This window comes from Accipiter gentilis, chromosome Z (assembly GCF_929443795.1).
Source record: "Accipiter gentilis chromosome Z, bAccGen1.1, whole genome shotgun sequence".
NCBI classification, from domain to species: domain Eukaryota; kingdom Metazoa; phylum Chordata; class Aves; order Accipitriformes; family Accipitridae; genus Astur; species Astur gentilis.
Window position 1 is genome coordinate 87,912,382 of NC_064919.1, and position 20,848 is coordinate 87,933,229.

A 20,848-nucleotide genomic window follows, 5' to 3' on the forward strand; every position below is an offset into this window, starting at 1 on the left:
TATTTTCACCCCACCTGTATTACTTTTCACGTATATTCATTTTTTCACTACCAGTCCTGTAGTTGTTTCCATTTTGTACCCTGAAAGCGTAGGCTGTCAAACCACTAAAGTAATGCCTGAATTTCTGAATTGTTCCCAGATTATCTTCAATCTCTAACCTGCTCCTGCTGCAAAGCTTTCTCTTACCTGCAGAGGAAGCTCCATGAGGTTAAAGTCAAATAAAAGGCCTATTTGCAGAGGCTTTATTTGAACATCTGTTAAATAATTAGTATGCAGTAATGGAAAAGAGTGAGGTTATAGAGCCTATTTAAACCAGTATGTCTACATAAGAGCCTGCTACTTACACATCTTGGTTGAAACTAAGAAATAGCATGTTCTTTTTTTTTTTTTCCTAAACGTGTTAAAACCAAGTTTAAGTTCAAATTTAGTTTTGAGTAGAAAAGAAAGGTGGAAGGAGAGGTATTAAGCTTTCTTCTCTCTGAGAAGGCACTCTGGATCATACTCTGGAGGCATCTTAGAAGTCAAACTGAAAGAGACGTTGAAGAAAGGTCAGACTTTGAAGTCACACTTGTTGCAGGAGATTTTTAAAATGCATTGCTCGGAGTTCACATACGCTAAAATTTCAACTGCTACAAAAGTCAGAGGCATGGACCACTACATTACTTTAAGGAAACATTACACAGATATGGGAGAAACCCGTAAAATTTGCCCTCACCCACATGTTCTGCACATTCATTAACTTTACACTGACTTCTTTCATGCAACAACGAGCAAGTGAAAGTGTTCTTTCAGGGGGTTGTGACATAGCAGAGACTCTGGTCTGACTAAATTGCAGCGTGACCCAACATTGAGACAATTTAGACTTGCAAGATCAATGTGGGATTACACAGGAATATCTCTACATGGATTTCAACAACAGATTGTTGTAAGACTGTTATTTTTATAAGTACTAACTAAAAGTTACAAATATATAGCCTTTCCTAAAGATAGCTGACTTTCTACAGCTTTTTAAAAAATTTGTTAACTTCATTTAGAAATTTCTGGGGTTTATTGTCCAAAAAGAAATATTATATTTAGTGCACCTGAAAGACTTAGTTCTACCATAGTTGACATGTATCAGCACTTAAACCTTATCCTGTCAAATTAAACACTGTACAATGTTTTTCCACATAACCAATTAACAAAAACCAGCACACCTCAACAGAGGTGACGTGCAACAACTTCTAAAAACTATTCTTTCAATTACATTATCAAGGCTCGTATCACTTTATATGAGATTAAATGAAGAACACAACCCTATACGCTCGCACGAATTCACATACTATACAAATTGTAGTTCTTAGTGGGCTGAAGGTGATTATATTATATAATGAGCTAGTGTGGAACTTTATTAAAAAGACACTTTTCAGATGTTTCCTGTGAAGCAGTAGAGCAAGCTAATTAACATACAAGGAAGTTACCTTGAATTTTATTGTACAGCAAAACCTACTTGATACTAGCCTATCTGGCCCCCTCCCCAGTTCAAAATGCACAGTAAGTTTACAGGCAAGATAGTAGTGTGGCTTATTAAAACATTAACCTTGTTGGCAGACATTTCTGGGTTTGGTTGCTTTGAAAAAAATTTTGGCAAACTTTTTTTTTTTTTTTTTTTTTCTCTCTTTGAGCTTTTGCTTGCTGGCCCTACCCATCAAACAGATCTGGAGGAAAATTTCAACCGCAGCAAGCTAGATGCTCCCCCAACAGCAGATGATAACAGGGAAAACATGCTGTCTTCTCCAAGTTTAAAGTGTCTTGCTTTTCAAAGCAGGTCTAGCGTCACAGTTTTGCAGCAGTGGCTAAAATGATAAGAAACTGAAGAAGGAGAAGGTGTGATTTCATGGCTATTAAAACTACAATTCCTTCCCTTAATTTAGTATTTACACCCTCTACTACAGCACTGCAGGGGCAGTCTAAACAAATCAGTCACGCCACCTATTCCAAGGTGGCCAACAGTTGCAAAGTTCCTGTTTTCTCAGGCTCCCGTCTGGCAGGCTGTAGTCTGACCTAGAGCCACACACCAATGAAAAGGAAGAAAAATGCTAAACACTTTTGAAAAGGCAATTCACATTAAAGACATCTCGATTTGGCTACCTAACAGAGGTAGAGCAAGGCAAAGCATTTCTACCAATCACTCCCCTCCACAGGTTGGGAATGAAGCCCAGGAAAGGAGATATATCCGAGCATTTCACAGTGTAATCGTTAAGTCAGACCACAGAAATCCCACAATAAACTGAGTTGTTTGATCTTATGTTCAAGGGAACCTAATATTGGACAGCTGCTCACTAAAGCCTCCTAGGTAGCTGACCTCTAAGGGAACATGACAGATTTGTTCACCACAATATAAAAACTGCTCTGCAATTGTTGGAGATACCTTTCCTCAAAGATTTGTTTGCAAATACTCAAACACACACTCTAAGACATTCAAAGATTCGGTAAAGAAGTCACTACATGAATAGCATAACATAATACATTTTCATGCCTTCAAAGGCGTTCAGCATTTGGTACCTAATTTTGCTTGCAGCAAAAATATATTTTTTACACAATAGTACGTATAGTTTTTACCACCACACTGAAACACCAACAGCAACTGACACCAATAAACAGTAAAAAGTTAATTTCCAGATTGTTATTTAATCTTCTATTTATGGAAATATTTTGGATGCATTTATCAGAATCTATTTCTGTTTCCTAAACAACCTGATGACCTCCTTTGCTGGGACAGAGGACTGATTCATTATGCCCTCATCAAATGAAGTCAGAGTTACCACTATGACTTCGTAATAATCATTATTATCATTCAATACAGGGATGAATTCACCCTATAAAGTAAATAAATTTATTTTACATACTAAGACCCTACTAGCCAGCATGGTTCAGCCAGGATTCCCCATGCTGCCCCAAACTTAAGGGAGATTGTTACCATGCATTTTCAGAGATCAATGAAAGTAACTGAGCCATGGAAATACAAAATAACACCCGTTCCACTTAAACTTCTTTTTCACATTCTCCTTCCAGCAGGCAAAAAAAAAGGCAGCCAAAATATTCAAACTAAAACCTAAAGATGATCAGAGAAAGCCTACACAAAAAACCTTGGGCTGGCTAACTTGTTTGTTATTATCATTGGCCTTGTGTTTGTTTTCATTTAAGTTTAGAAAAGCAGTACGCTTATGAGCATTGAGGGATGCAGACTTTCAGAAGAGATGAGAAGAAGAAGATAGTAACTGAAAACTCTCCTCAATGAAGGCCAGCCTCTGAAGTGGGTGCACTGCAGAAAAAAGATATAATAGGAGCAGCACTAAGAAACTAACAAGCAGCTAACGGCAGCAATTTTTTTCTTGCACAGAGGTGAAGTACATTCTCAAAATGTAGACCTCACTATTAGGACTTGTTCTAAGCTCTAATTACCTTTCGAAACAAAAAAACAATAACCCTATGTATAACATAAGCGCAACTGAGCATCACTCAGGAAGTCATGACTTGCTCACTTTTAAAGACAAAGGTAAAGGTCTCCCTAAAAAAAAAAAAAAAAAAAAACAAAAAAACCCCAACAAGGCAAAAAAAAACAAAACCCAAGAATTAAACTAATCCTACCATCACTGGAAACTCTCTGGCATTTATTTTACTGTCAAACCACAAAACAAACTTCAAAGGGATGTCTGTTTGCCCCATGGGTACACCTATACTGGAAAAGCTTTTGTAGTTAAACTTAACAGTCTATTAGAATCCACTGAAAGCGGTGTCAACTACTTGGCTTTTTTTAATCTCGACTAGAAAAAAAATTAGAGTAGTTCTTGCTTGCTTTTTTCCCACGAAGAACAAATGCATCAAAACAGAATATTAACTTGTTGCTGCTGTGAGAGAAGTAATTTCACGCCAGAGTTTAAGAAATATATTTCAACAGGTAAATGCTCTAGGGGGTTATATACACTAACGGGATTTTACGAACAAAAGGAAGGGGTAAAGAAAACAGAAGCTGAGATACCCATGTTCAAAGTTCCCACTTCACTCAGACTTTTGCAGGACTTTGGAAGCATGACTGAGTCTTTTGGCAGGACAGCAGCACCCCCTACCTCATAGTACACTGAATAAATAATACTTTAAAAAAATCATTATGCCAATTTACTACAGTATTAGGCCCTATGTAAATAGGTTACTACTAGGAGAGTCACTTAAAAAATGCTCTTTCTGTAGGTACAGTTTCTCAGATAACTTTGATTACAATAAGATAGCAATAGTTAGGACAAATTGGATATATGGTTCATACAAGCACAGCAGCTTTATTTGAAAGAAAAATCAGATGTATAGCCTTAAATGGAATATCCTGTCTGTAGACAAAGTGAAAGAATACTCTCAGATTATCACTCTGCAGATACGGGGAGGACATTATAAAGGATTTGGTAGCAAATACAGACAAGCCATTCAGAAAGAGGACTTCTTATTCTTAAGAAGCAACAAAAATTATCTTTCAGCTCACCTTTGCTGTAAGTTGAGCATTCACTTTATAGTATGGATAAGACAGTCATTCAGAGAATTCCTACCTTCTTTACACAAGAAAAGATCACCTATATTCCTGGAAGTTGCTACTACGTATCTCAACCTGATTCAAAAGAACAATATTTTGTCTTGGCACCATTGTAATCTTCTTCTTGACTTTAACACGTATCATTGTCACTGTGAATATTTCTTGCTCATGAGACAGAACATCTGTAATCACTACAATATGCACTTGAGCTACAGGCTCCGCACACCAGAACTATTGCACGTACGACCTTCCAGGACGTTATCTGATGTGTGGATTAAAGCCTAAACCAGGTATTTATTCTGAGAATGCTGTGCTGGTTTTGCATTTGTCCTACATTCAGTATCATGATTTTTAATGCACTATCCCCTAGATCAAATAAGTTTATGTTACTAAATATAATAATTCTCTCCTCCCTCAAACTCGGCTCCAGAAGAATTAGATTTTTCTCCACCGCCATTAACAAGGATTCTGCAAGCCAAGCCAGGCCTCTGGTGTCACCTGTGCAAGCCTACTATCCTCAAATCAAGACACACATGGAAATCTATTTCTTCTGACTGTATAAAATTAAGCAACTGGAAGTTTAAGTGAATTTTTCTGAAGATGTACAAACTTAAATGCAATGCTTGTTTTTGTCATTGTCCTACAGTTGCGAAAAAAGGGTGGCATTAGTCTTCAAGTGGTCATGCCAAATCCTGACTATGCAGGCTTTTTTGTCTCTGTATAAGGCACACAAATCAAAACCCACTTTGTACCCAACTACATATTTTAACAACATAGCATTTATTAACATTCTTTTTTTTTTTCCTCAACAGAACTAGAGTGACATAACTCTTTTGAATGTATTTGGCCTGCTCTACTTACTAGATCAAAACAGATTTTCATTTGTTTTAAACATAGCAGTGCTGAAGTCTGCCTCACAGCTATAACAGAATGAAAAGAAAAAACAACAAAAAACAGAGATAAATTTCCTATGCCAGTCCTGCCTGCAGCCATAAAACCATTTTTTTATTTGTTTCACTTTGGTTGTGCAGAAGTAGTCCTGTTACTGAACAGAAGTTATTTCTCTAGACATAAATGACTACTTATTTTTCCAAACCTGTAATCTGTAGTGAAATCAACAAACTCTAAGCTATGAGTTGCCTGGTAAGTTTTTAGTTTCAATTTTGCGGTTGTTTGGCAGAAGATCTGCATCACTGCTAACCATGCTGGAAGGCGTCCTAAAATTTGAAACATTTATTCCTACCACTTTCCCACATGAAAAAGACAGAATTCTAGAGTCAGTGATGAGCAGATTACAGTCTTGCATCTTCAACAAAAATTGTGTTAAAGAGTTTCTTAACAGGGTTTTAGGCAACAGCAGCAGCAAAATCTGAAGGGTGAAGGCTCAGATCATTATGCAGAAGGGGCTAAGCTCAAAAGCTGTGTTTTGATCTAGCGTAGTATTTGTGAAGTACTTCCACCACACCTCTGTCTTAATAGCTTTTTTATGATAATCACAAAGGTCAGAGGGCTCACGGATATACGTGAAGAGGGGCAAAAAACATCTTACCAGAAACTACTGGAAGCGTTTTACTTTATCTGAGCAACTGGTTCACATCTACCTAAAGTGTGACATGTTAAAATACCATAAACCAGTCCTGAAACAAGCAAGTTTCAAAATGCATATAAGGTAGATTGCAACATGTATTAATCTTGCAAAAGTTGTTCTTAATTACTATTATTATTTAGACCATCACAGTAAATGAACCTTTGTCCAATCCCTTTTGGGTTTTTTTTCTAGCCTTAAGAAATCAAAAAAACCTCAGGTTTTTAGCCAGCTAACTAAGTTGCCTTAATGAACTTAATGAGGTTACATATCATTCTTTGGAAAGCAAAACCTAAAACCTGGAAATACTAGAGCTTGCTGCATTTCTCCCATGTTTTCATAGTTTAATTCAGGATCTATAACATATAAAACACTGACACCCCTACACTCAGATGGGACAACCATGTGGCTAAACTCAAGTGGTTTTAAAACAGGTCATCCTGAGCAAAGAGCTGAAGTTACTTGGGCTTTCAGCATTAAATACATTCCAACATAGTCAGCAGTGACTGTCTGGCTTGAGAAAAGTCTGGTGTTTAACTCTGGAAAGAATAATCCTACACAGAAAGTTCAGTTTAGCAAACTGCAGAAAACCAGGACCCATCCAGAAAACAAGATTCAGATTGTAGACTCAAGTGCAATCGTTCAGACAGGCTCCACGAGGCAGCACCGCAGAAAGGAAAGGCAGATGCAGACATAGACAGTGATGCCAGATGCTACCCAATCATCTGCCGCAATATTAGCATACGGTTGGGAGCGCAAGTCAGACAAAGGTGGTAAGACAAAAACAGAACTTGTCTAAAAAACTTTTCAATTGGATTCATTCAAAAAGCTCACGAAAAAACAACATTCCTCCTCCACATCTAGTGATCCTTTTGTCAGACGTTTCATTTTCTTTAGCAGCAACACGTGATGGGTCAAATGATGCCATATTCAACACTGACAGAAACCGACTTTTCCATTAGCTGGTATCGGAGAAGGAGCAAGCACAACTTCTTACTCCTCCAGCTGGGCAGCAGAAAGACTGAGTCCATTCACTGCAACAAAAGGAGACTGCTAGGCCTGCTCGGAAACAGCAATGTTAGGGAGAGGTTTCAGGTGCGGTTCATCAGATGCATATAGTGCTATAAATAGAGGTGCTGTGGGTAAGAGGTTAGGCGTTGCAGAAGACAGCTTCCTCTGCTGTGCAGCAGGCTGGACTTACAGAAGCATGGCCTAAGAGCAAGACTTCAGCATTTATTTGATTTCTGCCTTGGAAAAAGAACTGTCTTTTCAGCTTCTGAAAGCAAGCGGGAGGGTGAAACAAAATTAGGTTGCTGTTGCTTCTCCTGGTTTTGCGATAACCCGTGCAGCAATAACGAGAACGTTTAACAGTGGCAAGACTTCTCCAATTTTCACATGCTCTTAACTTTGAATTTTCAACTGTTGTTACTAACGGTAATCTTCCTAATTAACTCAGCCTGGTGTGCGTGTGCCCCGCCAATGACCTAACTATTTTGGTAGGACGTCTTGTGTACAGATGATGGCAACTCTGACTCACTTTAAATGCAGGGAGGTGTTCTTAGCCTGATCCTGCTCTACGGAAAAGCTAGGCTCGGGAGGGTTGTCACGGGCCAGCGTGCAGCTCCCTCCCAAAGGAAAACCGGGCTGAAGGCTTCCTCACAAGCCTTGCGAGCTGCCCAGCCGTCAGCCCTGCAGCCAGCCGGCCAGCCCAGCGCTGGCAGTCGCCTGCTGGTGGCAGAGAACCGCGGAGCATCGCTACAGACGAACCGCCGGCTCCTCCCGAGCGACGGGCACGGCTGGCTGCCCGGGGATCCTGCACACGCGGCAGGAGGAGCTCCGGCGGCGGCCTGGCCTCCAGCCCGCCCTGCGGGCGCCTCTCCCCGAGCCCCCCCACCAGGCCGCCGGCGGGAGCCGCTGTCCTGCGGGCAGGGCCCCCGCCGCCGGGGCTGGGCTGCTTCGGGCCGCCGCCCGAGGAGAGAGACGCCCCGGCCGCCCCCTCCTCTCCCGGCACCGGCGCTCTCCTCAGCGCGGCCGCGAGGGCCGCTCCCCGCAACTGTCAGGGAAGGGACCGGCCCCGACCACCCAGCCAGCGGTGCCTGACAGGGCAGCCATGGCGGGAGGGGACCGGCCTCACCCCCCTGAGAACCATGGCGGGAGGGGACCGGCCTCACCCCCCTGACAACCATGGCGGGAGGGGACCGGCCTCAACCCCCTGACAGGGCAGCCATGGCGGGAAGGGACCGGCCTCACCCCCCTGACAGGGGAACACCATGGCAGGAGGGGACCGGCCTCAAGCCCCTGACAGGGAACACCATGGCAGGAGCGGACCGGCCTCAAGCCCCTGACAGGGCAGCTATGGCGGGAGGGGACCGGCCCTCTGACAGGGAACACCATGGCGGGAGGGGACCGGCCTCAAGCCCCTGACAGGGCAGCCATGGCGGGAGGGGACCGGCCCTCTGACAGGGAACACCATGGCGGGAGGGGACCGGCCTCAAGCCCCTGACAGGGCAGCCATGGCGGGAGGGGACCGGCCCTCTGACAGGCGTGCGGGGACCGGCCCCATCCTCCCACCGGCCCCTGACAGGCGGGCCGGCTGCGGGGGAGCGGGACACCCCGCCGACCCCGACGCGGAGGGGGGAAGCTCAGGGAGCAGGTGGCGGGGCCGAGGAGGAGGAGGAGGAGGAGGGGGGGGGGGGGGAGCATGGAGGAGCGCTGGCGCCGGTGCCCTGCCCGGGCCGGCCCCGTCCCGCCGGGGAGGAACGGGCTGTCACGGGCCGGTCGGCCCCGCCGGTTACGTACCTGAAGTAGTAGACATCGCTTTTGCCGGCGCTGAGGCCCGACTTGCGGATCACCTCTTCCTTCTTCCAGCCCGGGGGCAGCGCGGGGCAGTCCATCCTGCCCTGCTTCTCCATGCACCGGGCGCAGGGCCCGAGGCGGCGGCGCCCGATGAAGAAGGAGAAGAAGAAGAAGAAGATGAGGATAAGGAGGGAGGACGAGCGGGGAAGGGGCTCGCCCGGCGCCCAGCCCCCGGCGCTCGCAACAAGAGCTTTATTGTTCCCGGACACGGCCGGGGCCGGGACCCCCTGGCGATGGCGGCCGCGGCGCGCTGCTCGGCGCCAGGAGCGCGGGCTGCGCGCGCAGCCGGCGGAGCTCTCGCCCCGGCGCCCGCTTCCGCGACTCGAGCCCCGGAATCCGTGTCAGCGGCCCTTCGAGCTGGGGCGCGGCGCGGCCTAGAGGGGCCAGAGCGGCCAACCTTCCGCCGACCATAGAGAGAGCCGTAGGCGGGACAGAGCGGCAACCGGCGGGGACGGAGCGGGGAACGGACACCGGGCTGCCATGGCCGGCGTTTTCGGACGTCCTGCGAGCGGGGGAGCTCTACCGGGAGGGCTCGGGCTCTCCGGCGGAGGAGGAGGAGGCTGGAGGAAGCCCGGAGCGGAACCGCGGCGGCAGGTGCCGGGGCAAGGAGGAAAGCGTCCGTCACCTCCCGCTTGTCCCCCGGCGTGAGGGAGAGCGGTGCCGGGCTGGCGTTGGGACGGGGACGCCGACACACCTCCTGCCGCCCCAAACCCCGAATTCACCCGTTTCCTCCTCCAAAAGCGTCCACGAACGAAACGCTTCCCCACCACCCCTTCAGTTTATTCGTGTCCTCCACGCTCCAACCACCGGCGCCGCCTCCCCCTCGCCGGGCTGCCAGCCCTCCGCCGACCGGGGCCCGCCGGTGCTCTGCCGAACTCGGGGGCCCTTTCCCCGCAACACGACGCCGTCTCCGCACCCCCAACTCCCCTCCTCCCCTCCCCCCTCCCCCCGGGTCGGACACCCGGCAGTCCCGTAACGGAGCCACCGGAGGGCCAACCTCCTTCACGGGCTCGGCGGCCCTGCGAGGCGGAGGAGGCCCCGGCCCTCAGCCGGCGGCGCGGCGCTAGGACCTGCGCGGCGCGGTCCGGCCCGGCCGCCTCCCTCCTCCGCGGGGCGGGAGCGGCGTGAGGGGAGCGGCGGGAGAGCGGCCGGCGGCGGCGGTTGGGATGAGTCAGCCCTGAGGCGGCATGGAGCCCTTCCCGCCGCCCACGGAGGAGGATGAGGAAGACTGGCTTCGCCCGCAGCCGGGTGGCGGAGCCGCTCCGCCCGCCCCGTGTGAGCGTGGGGCCCGGGGCGGGCGGCGGGGAGGGGAGCAATGGCGCCGGCGGAGCTGCGGAGCGGAGCCCGCGTCTACCGCGGTGATCTGGCCCCGGTTCTCTGACTCGGTTCTTCCCCGGGCAGGGGCTCCGCGGCCGGGGCAGACGGCTGGGGCGAGAGAAGGCGGAGTTGCCCTGCCGGGATGGAAAAGAGGGAGCTGCGGGGCGAGGAAAAAAAAAAAAATAAAAAAAAAAATGCGAGCTCTTTGTGGGCGAGGAGGGGAGAGCCTCTCCTCGGCAGCCATCGGCCTGCCTTGTCTTTTCAATTAGTTCTGCGGTCCTCTCGGTGACCGCTTTGCTCCTCCGCTTAGGGCAGGAGACCTCAGAAGGCGTTCGGAACAGCACCCCCAAAACAGAACGCTGAACTAATCGGGTGTTGTTTTTTTTCATCTTACAGAAATAAAAGTCTCCACCCCTTTGGTTTGTTGTTTTGGTTTTTTTTTAAATTACTTTCTTTTGCCTTTTTTAAGTTGGCGGCCTTGTTTTCGTAGCAGAGTTTGCTGTTTGTTGGATGGTGATTTGCGGTCTCCGTTGGCCGCCCCTGGGAAAGGCGGAGGATATCTGGTAGAGCTATCCTAGCGGAGTTAAAGACAGATTATTTTACAGAAATAAAAATACTTTTTGGTGTTCCACTGTGAAAGGATATCGTATCAGCTAAGCAATGTTCTAAAATGGCTCAGTGAAAAACAGATACAACTGTACCTCCGAAAACTGGAGTGTTTAGTAGTAGGCCAAGTTGCTATGGATGACTTAGGCTCATAAGTAATCCTAGAATTAATGCAGCGCTAGAATTAGTATAAAACTTGTACATTTTGTGTTCTTCTTGTAACATCTGTTTATTGGTGTGAATTAATTAATAATAAAAAAAAAAGGTGACATGTAAGGCAGCCTGTAATTTTTAACCTGTTCATTTACTTTCCTTGCAGCAGGCCACAGCAAGTCTGTATCGGCAAGAAGCACAGCATGCAGAGTGATTGTGCACGTTGACTTGGACTGCTTTTACGCACAAGTAGAAATGATCCGTAATCCTGAATTAAGAGACAAGCCTTTAGGTACGAGTTACTTTGCTGTTAATTTGGAGATAATGTGTATTCAGGCAGAAGAAACTAAGGTCACGAATAAACTAAGGATGTGCCTGTGTGGTGAGATTCAGGCAGGCACCGCGGAGCTGTAACCACATCCCGAGTGAGCAAGATGCAGTCTAGACTCCGTGTAGCTGTGACTGCAACATTAATACATCCTCCTGCGCACAAGTACAGGCGCTTGCCAACGTGTCTGAGCAGCTGTGGGGATTGAAGCTGGTTTATAACGTACACGGGCAGGCAGAGGGCTGAGCCCCACAGATGAGCCTGAGCCTTCTGACACAGTCATGCTTAAAGCATGCTTTATTCTATCCAGAAGTTAAGAATGAACACGAGGCAGTCAGTAGTATCTACGATCAGTGGAGAAAGTACATCATAAAATGACTATTGCATAAAGAGCACTTTCATGAGTAAGATTGCCTGGAAAGGCCCAAAATTAAGAGCGATATTACAACAGGGAAAAACATCTGTAAGGGTTTAAAATGTTCTTACCGTCCAGTATACATCAAGAGATCTGTCCTTCTCATAGTCCTGTAAAATAGGACTGTTGTGTTGGTTTGTTTGCTCATTCTATGATGCTGCAGTCTGATCAAAGCATATGCTTCGCAGTCTTTGCAGTGGCATGAAAGTACTGTGATCTTCCGTGAAGCACCAAGAAACCTAAACTTAAAACACATTCAACCTTCATTTCTAGGTGTGCAACAGAAATACATCGTAGTTACCTGTAACTACAAAGCCAGAAAACTTGGAGTTAAGAAAATGATGTCTGTCAAGGATGCTAAAGAGAAGTGTCCTCAGCTGATACTGGTTAATGGAGAAGATCTAACCCCCTACAGGGAAATGTCATACCAGGTTACAGGTACAAAATTAACAACTTTTCAGTAGAGGACAAACACTGTGTGCATGTGCAAACGCGTGCAGTAGTACATGATGTTTTCCTGCTCCAAAAGATCTTACTAGAATGAGCCTCATACCATGGCGATAATACGGTCGTACAATGTCAATATTTCACAAAATAAGCTATTAGACTTGGTTGCAGTCTGGATCAGGCACTATAAATGTATCATACTGATGTAATAGGGGATTTGTATGCTATGTTAGGATTACACCCATGTAGTTCTTTAGCAGCAATTTTTCTTATTTAAATACTGACTGCAGTCATACATTTCCAAATGTGAAGGAATGGAGGACAGAATGCTGAAGCCTTCAAGCAGGTGAACTTCTCCAGTATCTCTCAGTTAACTGATATGCCAGCATTGTCCATCGATTGCAGTCTTAGCAGGTGAAACAGTAATAACTTAAAAGTGAAAGCCCACCTATCTGGGAAACAGATTTCCTTAGGAGAAAGTACTGCAGAGGTTAACAACTATAATTTCACAAAGAAATGAGGAAAGAAAGAAGAGCTTTGGGGAGAAGAGAAGCAGATGCCAGAGGTAGTTGTGGGATGAAGAAATATTCCCCTTCTTCACCTTTGCTAAAATAAGTGCCTTATTATTTTATCTGGAAGAGAACATGGTTTCTATTCATGGAATCATCCTGCTTGAATCCATGGGGAATCAGCTGTGGGTTGATGCAGACATGAAAACCTCACGTTATTTAGTGGTGTGCATATTATCCTTGGGTATCTTTTCCTCCTAGAGTTGTTGGGGGAATTTTGTCCACTGGTGGAAAGGCTTGGGTTTGATGAAAATTTTGTGGATATCACAGAGATCGTAGAGAAAAGACTAAATCAGCTACAGCAAAGTGGATGTTCCAGAGTCTGTGTGTCTGGCCATGTGTACAACCACCAAGGTGAGTTAAACATGTTGAAAAATACGGTCAACGTTTGTGAAGTTCAGTACAAAGTATCTGTCTGCTTCTAAGTATTGTCCAGAGCTGAACAGCTGGAAACGTGTGTTGCTCTGTGCTTGGTTTCCATATTTGAGGGTACATGTATCACAAATGTTAATCAGCATTCCAGTTAGATTGTATAAAAAAACCCCAAATCTCTGCAGCAGATAAGTATGTACAATGATTTGGCAGAAGAGATTTTCATTGTCCTTTTTTTTTTTTTCTTTAAAGTAGTTTTACTGTAGTAAGACACAGAATTTTGTTTCAGCTTGAACGTTGTTGTCAGTTGGCAAAATTGAGTGAGTTTCTTGGTGAATAAAAACCAAAAAAACAGAGTAAATTTTTGCTACAACCATTAGGTCAGGAATAGACTTACTGAGACTAAAGTAGCTAACTGAGCTGCTTCATACATTGTGAATCCAATAGCTATGCCATGATACTCATTTCATGCACTAGGAAGAAAAGCGGTTGTTTTTCTCCTGGACTTTAAGCTATTGCAATGGCTTCGAATATGCTTTGGAGAGGAGGGAAATGCCTGAATAGTCCTTTTCCTCATTTGGCATTTGCATGTGAGTAATAAAGGCTTAGCTGCAAGGCAGCCCTTTAAATGGAAGATTTGTAAATCTCTACTTTGGTCACATTGGTACAAGAATCTGTGATATTTAACACTTTTCTTTGACATCCCTTAATATATTGTATTTTATATTTAAAATACTCCCTATACATTATGCTTCCTGGACAGCATGCCCCTAGTTTTGGACAGCAGCAGTCTCCCTTTTACCAGGGTTTTTGGGAAATAGGAGTGAACTTAAACTTGGATACAGAAGCCATGGCAATACCACCTGACCCATGAAACCATACTTTCTTGTACTGCTTTAATGCAATGCGAAAAATTTCTGAATCTAGAGAATTAGTTAACTAGGTGACTGTTTACATACTGAACACTGCTTTCTTTTTCTTTGCAGCTATCAATTTGCTTGATACAACGCATCTAAGACTAGTTATTGGATCTCAGATTGCAGAGGAGTTCAGGGAAGCCATATATGCGAGACTGGGCCTCACAGGCTGTGCAGGAGTGGCCTCTAACAAATTACTGTCTAAACTAGTATCTGGGACCTTTAAACCAAATCAGCAAACAGTTCTTCTGCCTGAAAGCTGTCAAGATCTAATACGCAGCCTTGATCACATCCAAAAAGTGCCTGGTAAGTATGGTGCTATGAGCATAGATGGAGAGCATTATTGACAACTCTTAAGATGGTAAGAAAAAATACTGAAAAAATTATAGCTGCAATAATTTTAAAATCCAGTTCTCACAAGCAGGCAGCAGGGTGTGCAGGTGTGTGTTCAGGGTGCTTTCTATTTTTTCATAAGCTGTTTTGAGTTTTGTTCAACAGAAGCAATGAAAGGACTTTGGTTTTCTGAATTTTCGGCTGGGGCATAAATATGTGGCAGTGCTTACAAGGTACCTTCAAAAGTACTAAAATCTCAGTTTGTTTTTATTGAAGCCCAAACGCTGTGGTTGATACTAGGTTTTAAATACAAACTTTTTTAAACTTGCTGATTGGAAACCTACTGATAGTTACTAAAACAGTCTATTGGAGCCTGATAGAATACTCTGAGGAAGTACGTTTCCTAAATATTCTACACTGACACTGTGCTGTTGGCCAGGAAACACTGATGTAGGCTACATCACAGGCAGACCTTTGCTGTGTCCCAGTATGGCTTTTCTAATGGCAGATTCTGAAACTCGAATGGAAACTCACCAAAAATGTTGCTGAAAAGCCTGCATTGCAGTAGGGAAAATAATTGTCAGTACTACGTGGGTGGGCATTTTTTATATATATATGGGTTTTTTGGTTTGGTTTTTTTTTTTTTTTACTTTACTCTGTATTTTTAATACACATTTTATTTAGGCATTGGCTACAAAACTACAAAACGTCTTGAAACGCTGGGTGTTAGGAACGTGTGTGATCTCCAAGCATTTCCGTCTGCTGTGTTAGAGAAGGAACTAGGTGTTTCTATCGCTCAGCGTATCCAAAAACTCAGCTACGGAGAAGATGACTCCCCTGTGACTCCATCAGGCCCTCCTCAGGTACAAGTATCATTCTGAAGCACTTTATAAAGAGCAAAAAAATTGCTTTTGGTTTTATGCAGCTTTGCTGGACTAAGCAAAATGATGCCTTTTTGTATGTATTCTCTAGTACAACTCAAATTAATGTGTAATTCTCCTGAAATTCAGTTGAGCTCTGAGTGTCAAAGATATCTTGGTGTTAATTCTACACGCTTAATTGTGATACTTTTTTTCCTCTTCAGAGTTTTGAAGTAAATATAAAATTGAAAGGAATAATGTGGTTTTTTTAGTCCTTTAGTGATGAAGATTCCTTTAAAAAATGTTCATCAGAAGTGGAAGTTAAAGAGAAAATCGAAGAACTGCTCCCTAACCTATTAGACAGGTGACTTGTCTTCAGTAGCTCTTTTTGATGACTGAAATTGTGACCTGAAGGGACTTGGAGCATATGTTAGGTTTGTCTCATACTCTGCATTTCTTCTCTCAGCAAAATGCATTTATAGGACAGCACCTGCCTCTCCAACTTACCCTTCAGTCTTTTTTTCTCAATTCATGGATTGTCCTGCTGTATTGCCCCACTTTCCTCTTGTCCCCATCATCTGTCTTGCCCCCAGGCTGGCTGCCAGCCCTTCCATTCCTATGCAGCTTCTCTGATAAGGACCTTTGCATATTCCATTTGCTCATCCTTCTCAGTTGCTGTTGCTTTGGTTGTGCATCACAGTATTTAGTGCATCTTCACTAATTTCTGTGAAGGAGCTTAAGTTTTCTTTCCTTAAGTGACTTTCTCTACTTTCACACCCTTGGTGACCACCATTATGCATGTCTGCTGTTCCACAGCTTGCTTTTCTGTCAGTCTGAAAGAACATTTCACTCACGAAATTTGAAGTGAGGCTGTTTGTCCTATCTTGTTTACAACATGTAGAATTGACAAAATCTTTTTTGTACAGAAAATACATCCTCCCTACCCCTCAATGCCTTTTGGAGGGGGAAAGAAACAGTTACATACTCTTATCCTTCTTCCAAAAGCCAGCAAACCTTTTGCTGCCAAAGTGGGTGTGTTTCCTTGAAAAGCAAAAAGAAGACCTAATAGCTGAGGATTATACAGGGTATAACTGCAGACTATACTACTTTTAATGTATTAAATATTGAAACGTGGCAGTATTGCAGACTGACCCACTTAATTTTCACATTCACTTCAGGTGAAGACTCCTGGAGACAGTATTCACATTGTATTGAATTTCTAACTTCTGGGTAATTATGGGAAGCAGCTAGGACCCAAAGTTCCCTGTATAATCAGTGGAGTAAGGCCAGAAGTTGGGAGAGATCTGTAATGCTTAATTTGACTTTGTAACCTAGATGCTGTGTGTTTCCATGGAGCCTCTGAAAAATACTTATAGTAATACTTACTGCTTTGTGCACATTAATGCTCCACAGAATATACAAAGATGGAAGACAACCACACACAGTGAGACTGACCATACGCCAGTTCTCCTCAACCGATAAATGGTTTAATCGGGAAAGTCGTCAGTGTCCTATTCCGCCTCATCTCATTCAGAAATTTGGGAAAGGTAAACTTAGAATTTTTGAAAGTATCAACTTTGTGCTGCTACCACCTAACTTCTCTGTAAAATTCCGTTACTTAGTGTTATGATAATATTCCCTACACTTCATACTTGGAAACTTTTCCATTACTTGTAACAGATGTATCTTGATGAGGTGTGCTAAAAACGTATAGAACTTCACTGTAGGAATAACTTCTATGTTATTACCATGTTTTAACCCAGTCCAGCTGGATTCCTGTCAGTAAATTTCTTGGTGGGGTGGGAATGTGCGACTGGGGGCTGCTTCCCAGATTAATAATCTGCTTTTCTCTGTTAGGGATTTGAATTATGTTCTCAGTTTTATTATGTAATAAAATGTCTTTTTGATGTACCTCTGAAAATTAATAACATAAAGGCTCTCATCCTTCTCAGACTTAAGCTTTCCAACCAGTAGTGGCAATTCATTTGACACTTCATTCAGATTGGGATGAGGAAATAAATCTGAATCACTGCTGCATCAGCACACAGAATCACTGTTCCCTGACTTCAACTCCTGAATTACTTCTCACAGTCCTAGAGAAGCTATTGAAAGTCTCTGTACATTATCACTTCAAAATTGCTACTGGACTTCTACATTGGAGGAGACAAGTTACTGTCAGCTCATATAGTCATGCAAACTCCATTAAACCATATTGTTATTATCTGTGTTGGGGTAATGTTACACACCTACATGGCTCTGTGAAGGCCCTTTTTGGTAGAATTAGATAATTTTTCAAATCTATTCAGCTTGGCTTTATTCTGTAATTCTTCCTTTCTAACCTAAGTCAATCTTTACAGGTATGAAATTAAGCATTTTTACTGGAGGTAAAAAAACAAAAACAAAAACAAAAAACCCTGTTACTCAGTTCAGGACATACCTGACAGGGCAGAACAAACATCTTCCTGACCATATTGACAGATTATTTTGGAAGCCTTTAGCAGCGTTTAGAGTTTAATACTTCAGGAATTCATGTTTTGAGATGAATAAAGGTTTCCTTAGTGTGTATAAATGGAGTTACAAATATTCTCATGTTGCTAAGAATAGCACTGTATTTTCAACTTCTTAGATTATGACTGATCTCTTACTTTTGTGTACCTGCAAAATGTTGAAAGTTCAGAATATGAAGTTAGAAGATTACCTTTCTATTTTGCTATTTAAGTCAATCGTATTCAGTCAGCTATTTTTGATTATATACATTTGGGTTTTTTCAACCTTTTTTCTTTTAGAAAGCAGCAGCATCCTATCTCCAATGGTTGATATACTAATGAAACTCTTTCGAAAGATGATAGATGTAGATCAACCATTTCATCTTACTCTTGTGAGTGTCTGCTTCTCCAACCTCAAAGATCTTCCCAGCAGCAAGAAAGGATCAATTGGTTTCTATCTAAAGCAGGTATCACCTCCATCAGGCTCTGGTAAACGTGTTCGGGTAAGCTGAAAGATACTGAAAACTATCTGCAGATAAGAAAGTTCTGAGATATTTCTGTCTTTATTATATAGATTTAAACCTTAACCGCTTTGGAATTTTTTAGGGTCGTAAGCTTTATTCACCTGGTAAAAATGAAGATTTATTTGGAGTCTTCTGAGCAGGTGTTACTTGTTCACTTTCTTTCATTAGACAGACTGCTTAAAAGAGATCTAATACTGTCTTGAATGGGACAGCCAGCTAGGTTATCAAGCCCCTTAACTGAAGAGAACAGAATTCACAAAGGGAGAAATCCAAACTTATTTCTTCTAAAAAATAATTGCTGAATTTGGCTGTTCAGTAAGATCTGCCCTTTTAGCATTTGTGGAACAACAGGCCACTTACTCAGATATTGTCATACTAAAGCATTTTTTACCTTGGACTAAAAGTTCCTTAAAGTTGCTTATCATTTACCTTGTTGCTTTTATTAAGATACTTTCACAGTGATTATTTACCTTCCTATGCATTCTCAAGTCTCCCTGTTCAGACTAGAAATTAATCAAAGATTCAATTCTGTATTGACCACTAGCACTAGCTTCAGATCTAGTGAGCTTCTAATTCCTGCTCAGAATTGGAACAAACTTCCTACCTTCCAGCTCCATATGCTAGACAGTGTAGGAGCTGTCTGTGAAAACATTGCTAAGTATTTCCACGAGATGCTTTCAGTACATTAAGATGGAAACTTAGTAACTTCAAAATTGTGTTGTGTAACTGTTTCTGTATTGACATAGCAATTTTGCATATTGATAAACTTGTCTATTTCTCAACTGCTCAGGACTATGATGGATAACATCATAGTGTGTGTTGTAAAGCTCCACAGAGTTTTAAAGCAGTAAAATGTAACTTCAAGGTATTTGCTGCTTTAAAATAAGAAAAGCATTCCTTCATGTATGTACTTTTCAAGGTCTGTGCTTGAAAATAATATTTAAAAAAACACTACTGATTGTAAGGGGAAAAAAAATTACTGTCTGTTAAGGAATAATTTGAAGAACTTGCTGTTAGTAAAACAGTGCTTTGTCACTGGTTGATTACACAGAACATACTTATGCTTTTATGTATGGGTTTTTTTGCCACAGGAAGTAGAAGGTGTCTCACAAGGTGAGGGAAGTGCTTCTTGGAACCAGAACTGCAACAGAACTGGAACTACAAAAACTAGGAAACTTTCAGAGGAAAAGAAAAGCAACATAAAAAAAGCAGGAATTCCTGACTTCCCATTATATTTGTCTCCTGGTGACATTGACCAAGAAGTCTTTAGGGAACTTCCAGAAGATATTCAAAAAGAAATTATTTCTGAAAAAACAGACACAATCCCTACTGAGGATGTTTCAGGTCAGCCATCAGTATATTTTGCAGAAGAGGTGCACAGCACTTCCCCAAATTCTAAGGGACTAAAAAGTGATACACACGCTGCAGGGTGCAGTATACATCTCACGTCAGCTCATGAGTCTGTAACTGTTCTGGCACACAGCTCCAAGGCCAGTTGTTCTTCCGAATGTCCCAGAAGTGCATTGACAAGCAGCAGTATGGAAAAACAACCTACTGACTCTCTGAACTTCAGAGGGAAAGATCTGTCATCTCTGGAAGTTGGAGCCAGCCAAACTGTTCTGCGTGTCCCTGTCTTGGATAAAGATAAGCAGGCCTTTCAAACAACTTCTGTGGATAAAACCTATAGTAGGCAAGCAGGAATTGTATTTCCTCCTAACGTTGACACAAAGACTTTTTATGAACTACCTACAGATGTGCAGAAAGAACTACTAGCTGAATGGAAGAGGCAGGAACCTGTGTCCAAAACTTCTACGGATAAACCCCCTGAAAAACCTAAAACAAGTAAAGGAAGAAGGAATACGGCACCATGTTTATCACAGTCTAACAGTTTGCTAAAATATTTTAAACCACAGTGAAACATTTTTCATAATAGTGACACTATAAGAATCAGCACTTGAAGGCACTTTAGTTATGAAAAGTTTACTATAAATTGTAAAGGTGTGAATATTAAAAATATATTTTGACAACTTCTGACATAAAACTTGCTGGTGACTGTTTAATTAGTCATTAGTCTGCCTTATTTTTCTTTCTTATAAATTGGCATTTATCTGATGAATCTTTAGTTGTCCTAAAAATATAGGATGCAAACATCTTTCAGTATTCACTATTGATACCATAACACGTTGACTGGGGGAAAGGAGTGTTTACTTTAATTTTCATTGAGTTATACTATGGATGCAGTTAATTGTTCCTAACAACTTGGGAGGGGATTGAGCAGAGAAGATGAAAGCAGTATTCACACTGTTCTTTAATTTGCACCACTGTTTCTCTGATTTGTGATGGAAATTACTATTCACATGGCTATCACTATTTCCAGCAGTTAACTCGTAACTGGAGGTACTAGAAATACTAAGAGGTAATGGGAAACATTACTTCCAAATGAATTGTATCACCAGCTTGTTCCTGGAAATTAGTCAGCATATAAAATTGTTTAGGTTTTGTACTCAGGATTCAGCAAA

The 20,848-nt window shown here is 43.0% G+C and overlaps 2 protein-coding genes across 6 annotated transcripts in view; one reads left to right on the plus strand and one right to left on the minus strand.

Moving 5' to 3' along the window:
* The window catches only part of MBD2 (methyl-CpG binding domain protein 2), a 42,057-nt gene extending 32,778 nt beyond the window's left edge, over positions 1-9,279 (minus strand). Inside the window, exon 1 of one of the 4 annotated variants that reach the window (XR_007504993.1) lies at positions 8,946-9,276. Coding sequence is in view for 2 of the 4 variants with exons in the window: in XM_049794289.1 (XP_049650246.1) it covers positions 8,946-9,058 (113 nt within the window). In the remaining 2 variants the exon portion in view is untranslated. Of the gene's footprint in view, positions 1-8,945 lie in introns of all 4 variants that reach the window. The other 3 variants (XR_007504992.1, XM_049794289.1, XM_049794290.1) reach the window with 3 other exon arrangements.
* An 890-nt stretch (positions 9,280-10,169) lies between these two features.
* Positions 10,170-20,757, plus strand: POLI (DNA polymerase iota). Of its 2 annotated transcripts, none has more exons than XM_049794257.1 (10): positions 10,170-10,277; positions 11,245-11,370; positions 12,095-12,259; positions 13,039-13,191; positions 14,196-14,432; positions 15,144-15,322; positions 15,592-15,683; positions 16,733-16,866; positions 18,106-18,308; positions 19,421-20,757. In XM_049794257.1, exons 1-10 carry the CDS (start codon positions 10,190-10,192, stop codon positions 20,243-20,245), a joined length of 2,202 nt encoding a protein of 733 aa, XP_049650214.1. In that variant the 5' UTR covers positions 10,170-10,189; the 3' UTR covers positions 20,246-20,757. The 2 variants fall into 2 exon arrangements, with proteins under 2 accessions (XP_049650214.1, XP_049650215.1); XM_049794258.1 differs by having other exon boundaries at positions 10,188-10,277; positions 11,248-11,370.
* The last annotated feature ends 91 nt before the right edge of the window (positions 20,758-20,848 follow it).

Coding starts and splice junctions, on each gene's coding strand:
- POLI (XM_049794257.1), top strand. CDS start 10,190: ATGGAGCCCTTCCCGCCGCCCACGGAGGAGGATGAGGAAGACTGGCTT. Junction 14,433..15,143: donor TCACATCCAAAAAGTGCCTG/GTAAGTATGGTG, acceptor CATTTTATTTAG/GCATTGGCTACAAAACTACA. Junction 16,867..18,105: donor CATTCAGAAATTTGGGAAAG/GTAAACTTAGAA, acceptor TTTTTCTTTTAG/AAAGCAGCAGCATCCTATCT.